General features: G+C 40.8%; 1 protein-coding gene across 4 annotated transcripts in view; it reads left to right on the forward strand.

Annotated features, from left to right (window-relative positions):
* The window catches only part of LOC108747692 (paired box protein Pax-6-like), a 116,681-nt gene that overhangs the window by 51,178 nt on the left and 56,291 nt on the right, over positions 1-9,212 (forward strand). For all 4 annotated transcript variants that reach the window (XR_001939256.1, XM_018485336.1, XM_018485337.1 and 1 more), the window contains 2 exons: positions 2,297-2,462; positions 3,198-3,378. Coding sequence is in view for 3 of the 4 variants with exons in the window: in XM_018485336.1 (XP_018340838.1) it covers positions 2,297-2,462; positions 3,198-3,378 (347 nt within the window). In the remaining variant the exon portion in view is untranslated. The remainder of the gene's footprint in view (positions 1-2,296; positions 2,463-3,197; positions 3,379-9,212) is intronic.

Genomic DNA, 9,212 nt, shown 5'->3' on the forward strand with positions numbered 1-9,212 from the left:
CCAGTTATTTGCGCGAGTTATTATCGCTCGTTAAGAGTCGGCATTCGAGAAGCGCGTTTAACAATTTGCTCGCCACCCCCTTAGCCGGCGCAGCGCGGCTCTCGCCCTCCTTTTCAGACTCCATTTGTTTCTTTAATTCACCGCTCCGCTTTTTACCCGCCGATTTGTGAGCTCTGCGCGGTATTATCGGCGGATTCCTCCCAACCGAGCGAGAATTTCATCGCTTTCACCGTTTCCACATTCCTTATTATCCGTTTTACGCGGATCTAATATAGACGCGAAACAAATGGTGGCTTACTTATAAACTCAGCCTTCATTAATTCGCGAACAATAGGTTTGTTTTCTGTGGCTGGACTAGTATACACTTTTGGAACTTAAAGTGAAATAGGTATAATAAATGTCTGACGTATGTTTGACGAACTTTATATTGAATTATTCCGGTTTTTATTCCGGCACTAAACTGCATTGAAACTCTCTTTCTCACTTTTGCCAAATGTCAAACATTTATCTCACTTTAACTTGGGCAGGAAATTTGGTCACTTGCATCAGATTGGTGGATACTAAAAAGCTGCGACACGTAAAATTAACGAAATTACATGTAAAAGCATGTAGATATTTTAAACGATTTCATACCCTACGGCCATCGTCACATTATTGAACAGAGTATATGTACATGTATTATTCCAGTGTCAAAATTGATTATATTACGCCACTGCATTTGGTACTTTATGTAAAGCAGCTTTTAATGTGCACTGATCCAGTGTATTACAGTGCGAGTGACCGAATTTACTATTATAGTACAATACACACAATAATACGAGCGCCCCCGTGTGTGTGTATTACGTGTGTACATATATTACGTATGTGGAGAATAGATTCTCTTTCAAACAAGGAAAGGCCCATTTATGACGGGCGCGCGTAGATAGATACGAGAAATGGCTCGCGATTCTCGCGCCAGGCCCATTTTCGAAAGTCAATCGACCGTAAGCCCCCTTTTCGTCGATCGCACACGATCGTAAATCTCCCTCGTAACCCTCCGGGTGTGTGTCGCCCGACGCGCCGAATTAGCGTCGATGAGAAATTTTTGACAACCGACGTTTCCCTAACGTATGTACCTTCCTATCGCGATCGAAAGCTACATCCGCGCTTCTATTTGATAATCTCTATCAACGTTTTCATCGTCGGATATAATCGACGGTATTTCCTTTTCCGCCCTTGTCAGAAAATTCAACAAAAGTTTTACATGTAAAAACAGTTCTGTACGTTATACAAGATAAAAAAAATCCTTTGTGCAAGATAAAAAAAAAACACTTTTTACAGTCACCTAGTAAGTAATTAGATTTGATATAACATGATTTAAGTAATAATTAAAAAGCTACAGCTTTAGATGTCGAATGCTTGAAAAAATTTGTTTTCTTTTAAAATCATTAATTATTCTGAATACTAAATTAAATTAAAATTAAAAAAATATATATATATACTTTCTTGGATAAATTATACGTGTTATATTATACGTTACGTTATATCTTTCATTTGTATTATCTTAGTATCTATTTCCTACGTCTTATTTCTAAATTCTACCTCTTCCTTGAAGACGACAGAGTTTCTATCCGAGAAAAATTAAGGCGTGGCGCTCCACTCTAAATGTCACCTTCGGATACGGCATTCGCGCGCGGCGGTCGCGGGAATATAAAATATCTGCGCAAGGGAACACACCATCCTGGCGTTCCTCTCGAGTATCCCGCACCGACGTGTGTGACTGCCTTGTCACTGACACAATGAGTCGAAGATTATCTACGATGGGATTCGCTGACGTTACGACGCTTGTGGCCAACCCCCTGTACTCGTCCTCCGCCTCCCCGTCGCTCTCCCTTCGTCGAGTCTGGAAAGAAAGAAAGAAAGAAAGAAAGAAAGAAAGAAAGAAAGAAAGAAAGAGCTTACCCGCGGTCTTCTCCTCTCCTCTTGGGTTTCCGGGGTAAGTCTCCGCGGACGAGAGGAGGGAAAATACATGATCTATGGTGACAGCGGTATTGTTCGCCGAAATGCGAAAAAGTCTCCGGAGGCGGTGGAGCGTTTGAATTTTCCACACCCCTTACGCAAACGTCGTGCTCGTGGAAGGAGGAAGAATCAGGGAAAAAGAAGAGAGCAAAAAGGAAGAAATAATAATTCAGAAGAAAGACAATTTGTTGTTATCGTAACTTGTTGCTAGCTGCAATCTGTTGCATCGCAATTTGTTGTTACCCAGTTCTCGAAACTGTTAAGCAAAGGATAACCGTACAACTTTTGTCGTTTGCAGGACACAGCGGGGTAAACCAGCTGGGGGGTGTCTTCGTCGGCGGTCGGCCACTTCCGGACTCAACACGGCAAAAGATCGTCGAGCTTGCACATTCGGGCGCACGGCCATGTGACATCTCCAGGATACTACAGGTCAGCAACGGCTGTGTCTCCAAGATCCTCGGCAGGTTGGTTGCAATATTGCTTGCTCCGTTTGGTGCTCCGCGTTCTTAAATCCGATTAAATCCGTTGTATATCTTAAGCGACGTCTACAATGAGATTTTAAGGCGTAAAATTCGGCGTAAAATTTACACTGAGAAAAATGTTCTAATTAAACCAACGAAAAGATCCAACCAAAATGTCATTGTGGTTGGACCTTTTTGTCGGTTTAACTAGAAGAAATTGACTGATCACAGTTGAAGGAGAATAATTAATTATGATAAATTTTTTTACTACTTTAAGACTTAAAGTTGAAATTTTATGCTTTGAAATTTCATTGTAGACATTACTTTAAGTAAGTTGAGCAATTATGTCGTCAATTGAGAAACTTGTTTCAAATCTCGCAGTTCTGCATGAAATATGAGCCTGCATGTCGGTTTGTTTTGCATTATAAATCGAGTAGGAGTCGATGTAGCTTTTGTAAATTTCAATTAAAAGAACATTACACAAAATTACAATCGAGCCTGAGTCAAGAGCTAAGAGAAAGGCAGAAGTGAGCCTAATCAAAGATTTGACTAAACATCAGCATGAGAGGCAATCAAGGTATATTGTTCAATACCGGCTCTGCATTTATTATTCGAGTGTATTTAGGCTATCATAACATGCTTAAAGAGATAGACGTATAATATGTTTCATTTTCAATAGCGACCCGAGCGTTTCCACGTATTCCTACCGCATTGTACCGCAAATTATTATTGTTGTAGGTACTATGAGACCGGATCTATAAGGCCCAGGGCCATAGGCGGCAGCAAACCGCGCGTGGCAACGGCAGAGGTCGTCAGTAAGATCTCCCTCTACAAAAGTGAGTGCCCGTCCATCTTCGCGTGGGAGATTCGAGATCGCTTGTTGCAGGAGGGAGTGTGCACGAACGACAACATCCCGAGTGTAAGTACGACCTACATTTCCATCCAATTATTTCTCTTACCGTTATTCGAATAAGAAACCAGAAATTGTAGTGCGTCCAGTAGACGACCATTCTATCATTACTGTGGCCAATAGACAGAATTATAATAATATAACTGGAGTAGTATTTATCTGCATGGGTCCCAAATACACAAGCTGGGTCATAATTATTACACGAGAATAACCAAAAAAGAAAAAAAGTATATTTTTTTCTTCATAAACAACGTGTGAAAATTAAATTTAATTAAAAAAATGAAAGACTAGTTTCTTTCCTTAAAACTATTTCAACTGTCAAAATTTCTGTTTACTAAATCTGCGGAAAGGGTGATAAAGTTGATGCAAAATGTGTTTCAATTTAATAAAAGCGCGTCACTTTTTATATCAGCCGCGAATAGTAAATGACCGGACAGTAAATGAAGATTAAGTAGCGAAGGTTTCGCCAAACGTCAGATCCTGGTTAATCCAGTAGTTAAAGTTCATGGGTGTCAACCGATTACAATCTAACGAAAATGACAGAAGTTTTCGTGGAGGAATCGATGTTGCGCGGCAGCGACGGTGGCGGCGGTGCTGGCGACGACAACAATACAAAGCGCGTCGCAAAACAGCCGTAATGGAGCCTGACTTTCGGCTCGGCGGGTGGAGGTTGTAAACGCGCAGGCGTATTGTCGACGGGGGCTTTGTCTACTCACACAAAACAGGACCGCATTTACATAGATAGCGCGAGTCGCGGCACGGGGGGATGGAAATCAGTTTTCTGTGGGGTGGCGGCTGGTTGTACCGAGGATGTTTATGCGAGCCGATGGACTCGGGTGGGCGCGCGCGACCAGGACGTTGTACAAACTCCTCCCCTTGTCGCAGCGCGGCCGATGTTGTTAACACGAAGCGGTTAATCGCGCAAACGAATGACGGACGATTTGGCGTTAACCGGTTCCGCCCCGATGAGCCGTTGCTCCCCCAACACGAGTCGTTCTTCCGGTCTCGCGATCGCACTCCACGTGGTCCGATAGAACGTGTATCATTAAAGTTAGAGACCCTCTAATAAGAGTCTGAACATGAGAAAGTGACTTTTGATTGATCCGCCGTGTTTTAACAATTGCTGAGAGAGAGAGAGGAAGAAAGAGAGAAATAGATAAGAAAAAGATAGAACGGAATGAGAAAGATAAACAAATAGAAAATCCATGTCCTTCTCTCTCGTAGATTTTTGGTAAAACTACCGTCCTAACATAGAAAACTATGGTTCGTGTCTAGATTCTGATTGGAGGATCTCTAGAAGTTAACTGAAGTTAACGTGCCTCTGATCAATTATAACATGGACAGCAGATGATTGATAACATTCTTCTCTTTTTTGAAAATCTTCGATTTTCAGAACATCTTAATAGTTTAAAGAAATTGTTTTTGCTGCGACATCACTCGAGTTGTTAATTTTCGCTAGGCGAATAAATCAGGATAAAGACAGACGAAATGAAGTAAATTCATGGAAAATTGGATGAAGAATAAAGTTTCTTTATCCAATTGCATCTCCAAGTTTCAACTCATTGATTTCTAATCATTTACAGTTGAAAATTTTATTATCTATAACTGAATATCTTTGTTAAGAAAGTAATCGAATTTCTCAGATTTCTATTACCACTACATTCAAGAGATTTAGATTATATTGTCAGATGTAATGACTAGCGGAAACACGTACGTTTGATAACAGCTGAAAAAGTATCCAGAGACCGAAAAGAATACCAATTCCTGCAGAATCAATTAAGAGATTGCTTGAAGATGGGCGACGCGCGGATCAAAAGGAAATTCCCTGACATTCTCTTTCTCGCTCTTTTTTCTATTTTTCTTCCTTCGACCTGGAATATCTCCGTGTACACACCCCTCGCGCGTTCGGCGTTCTCGACGGTGCGGCGCGGCGGGGTTGGTTCTTCCCGTATTCCCGTATACGGCACGGTACCGCCGTTGCCATGGATATTTGCATGCGTCCAATAAACGGTGGCTAAGGGGCTCTCGACTCGCTTAGGGTAAAAAGCGAAAGAGGGTCGCTAAATTCTCTCTCTCCCACGTCACCCCGCGCCATCTCTCTTCTCGTCTGCCGCGGCGTCTCCTTCTCGTTCTCGTCTCGTCTTCCCTTCCCGAAGCTGGCTGACTTGCTCCCTCGCGCCTTCGTAATATCTGCGCCGAGGTGTACACGAGTCACCCTCGCAGAAAGACTACGAAAGAAAGTCTCTGGTTGGAGGGCAAGGAGGACAGAAAGGATGACGGTAGAACCGAGAGAGCATTCTTATCGACGCGAGAAAAAAAATGTCAAAGGCTCGCTCTTACCCGTGAAAGAAAGCCGTCGAGAGTTCATCCGCAGCTTTTTCTGTGTAGCACGCCTCCCCCTTCCGAAAAATTTTAGTATCCACGCCGAGGAAGATAGAGTAAAGCGATTCGTGTGAAACAATTCGCGAAAGTAGTGACATTGCTTTATCATCATGGAAGCAAGTCTTTCGTAATATAATGTTTAACATGGAGTATAAAACTGTTATTGAGTATCAATAAATTGTGACTGACTTCGTGGCCATTTTGAATAATGGATGTAACAAGGAAGATATTAATAGACAGAAGAAATAATTAGAAGAAAAATAAGAAATTAATATAATTAATATAAAAAACACTTTTTGAAGAACAAAAATTTTCTTCTAAATCTTTTCCCATTTCGTAGATTTATGTCATTTTCTTCACTCATTAATTATTTTAACAAATACAATATTTACTATTCTAAAATTCTATTGACGGAATCACAGTTCTTTCAACTATTAATGTAAAAAGGAAAAGTGGGATGAAAAATGGCAGGAAAAACGATCAATTTAATATTAAATAACAAGTATGTTTTACGGCAGGTCGTCAAAGGAGCCGCGTGACTTTTAAGCGGTAACGAGACGCCAGCACAAACAGCGACGTCATAGAATTTCGCGTTTTAACAAATTACAGGAGGCTGCGGACTCCGGTGCGCGCCTTCGGGGCGTTGGAGGATCAAAGCCAGCGCGTAATCCCGGCCGCGTTTGAGCATCCTGCGAGCGCTTCTGAACTTGTTGTGGGCAAGATTAACGTTTCTTTAATGGTCCGTGTAATATTCCATTACGTACAGTTCGCTCGAGAATTATTGCGCTCACGTTAAGGCGAAACGAGGCGTCGAACGAGCGAAACGACGAACGGTCAAAAGGAATTCCGGCCTCGGAATTCAAAGTCTCTCCCGATATTTCGTCGTTTTTCATCGTTTGTCGTTTGGAAGTGGATTATAGTGGATGCATTTTATTGCAATGGAATCAGCACGTGTAAGAATGAATAAAATTCAAGAATTGTGTTATCTGAAAAGTCGAAAATCAGAAACTCTTACAAAATCAACTCTTTGCATTCGCGAATGTACATAGAATCTATTTATTTTTTTTTTTTAATCTTCTGAGAAATAGAGGTATATTAATACATTTGTCTTTGCAGCATTTGACGTATACATAATAAGACAAATATACTTTCACGCGACTTACGCCTACTTAATTACATACTGTTTTCGTGAAACTCATTTTTGAAATTAGAAGAATTTTGAAACGATTCATCATGATAGTTCTAAACTTTTATCGCGTTACATAATGTTGTAATAACGTTGCGGGAGTGCGTAGAATTTTCGCAACTGTCGTCGCATTCCAAAACTTTTGACCAGAATCCATTTCTTGAGCGGAAGCACTCGAGGATCCCTCGATTCTTCTTCGATGGGGAGCGAAATAACTCGCGAACGGGATTGATTCGAAAACGTTTCTACTCATTTTCTCTGGTCTGCCTGTACATGTCTATTCGTGTGGGTGTAGTAGACGATGGAAGACCTCAGTTCGACGGAGAGAGGAGGGGAAAAAAGGAGAGAGAGAGAGAGAGAGAGAGAGAGAGAGAGAGAGAGAGAGAGAGAGAAGACAGGAATGAAGGAACGTATTCTAGGCGAACCGTGGTGATTGGGGGAAATTTCATTATTCTCAGACATTACCCCCGTTATTGTAATGCCATCAAATTGGATACGCTTCGTACACTCTGTGGAACGGGCGAATATCTCGGTCTCCTTTCTCTCGCGAGTCTCTTCCTTCTTCCGCTTCCTTCACGAAGACGCTGAAACGAGGCTCGTCTTGTTGCGGACTTCTTCACCTTGCCCTAATAACTTTATTCGGTATATACGTATATCTTATCCGACCTATAGTTAGATAAAATAGGAAGACATACACTTCACGTATTTCAAACTTCTTGCTTGTACTCGGTTCTCTATCAATCGTTACAACACACCGTTATGGAGACATTGTTGATCTACGTGCGAAAAAAAAATTCGTTACATGAATCTATTTCAGTTAATAAGACTTTTCCTAAAATTGTATTTCTTTGCTTTTATTGAAGATATGTGATCGCAATTAATCTGTCATCCATAACATCAAAATTTCTTATGGTAAATATATAGTAATACATAGTCTCAAGTTTGTCGCGTTATATAAATTACTCTTTCTACACTCCTGATGTTTACAATTTTTACTCTATATACCTATAATAATTACAAAAATTTGAAAAGTTTTACTCGTTAGTTATTATTTAAATCCATATTTAATGTCAATGATAAATTTTTAGATTTTTATTTGACGATACTTTCGCTTCTAAATCTCTTCAACGATCCACAGGAAGTGTCGTTCGCATTTTCCATCCCGGCCGCGAGTGTCGCAGTGGCCAGATTAAATAGATTACGCGAAAGCAACAGTTTTGCATGTGCGAAATTGTGTAGGCGACCGATCGCATTCGTTCTCTTTCGCGAGAAAGTCGAACGCGCGCAGAATTGCCGAATCGAGCCAATGGCTCGACAAACCAGTAAAGCCCGCAGGACGCGGAGACGGATTCGAAATGTCCTGCGGAGCCCCCGCTATCCGTTTCGTCGTGGAATACCGTTTCGGTCCCTGCCGGATTTGAATCTGGCACCCGGCGTGGCGGACGCGTTATTGGTTTACTCGCGCCACTGGCTCCGGGATGCCGACAGTGATTCTCATTCAAGAATAGGAATTACATATACGCGATTTGGGAGACGTGAGTAACTTTTAATTGTCGCTAATTTTGTAAGAATACAACAAATCGATCGTTTCGACTTGTTTATTACTTTTTGAAAATTGTTTGCATTTTTTATAAATTTTTCGATAACGCGCATTTGTAAAACAATTTACAATTGTGAAATTATTAATAATATTTTGGAAAAAAACGCTGGGCGAGGGAGATTGTTGGATTGTAGTGAATTTGTAAGATAGATCTGGAGAAATCAAAAGAGCCTTTTTTCCTTCTAAAGTGTAATACAGGAGTGTCACTGCGAGACGAGATTACATTCGTTGAACCGGTCAGCGCGGCCATGCGCGTCCATACCCGAGGGCTGACGTTGACATCTCACCCCCATCGAGTATCTCCATATTATACTACGTGCATCTTTCTTACGACGTAAGAAATCGGTGTTTTCCTTACTTATAACCTTATTCATACAGTTCTGCAGGAACGATAAAAACAGTAAATATTTGCAAGTTTTATAGTTATCGAAATAGTTGGGAATGGCTTTTGAAAATGTAGACGTTAAACGCGAAAATGAATTTATTTCGGCGATAATACTTCAGTCAACACCGGAATCAGTTTAACCGATTACGAAAGCGTATTTATGATTGAAAAAAAAAAAAAAATTTTTTTTTAAGAAATTAATTAATTTACAACAAATTATGTTTGTTCCGGATATAATTCGGAGGTAACGTTTTGTAATTTTCCTTTCTGCGAACAATTTCAACTTTTGC

This window comes from Trachymyrmex septentrionalis, unplaced genomic scaffold (genome assembly GCF_001594115.1).
Source record: "Trachymyrmex septentrionalis isolate Tsep2-gDNA-1 unplaced genomic scaffold, Tsep1.0 scaffold20, whole genome shotgun sequence".
In the NCBI taxonomy this organism is placed as follows: Eukaryota; Metazoa; Arthropoda; class Insecta; order Hymenoptera; family Formicidae; genus Trachymyrmex; species Trachymyrmex septentrionalis.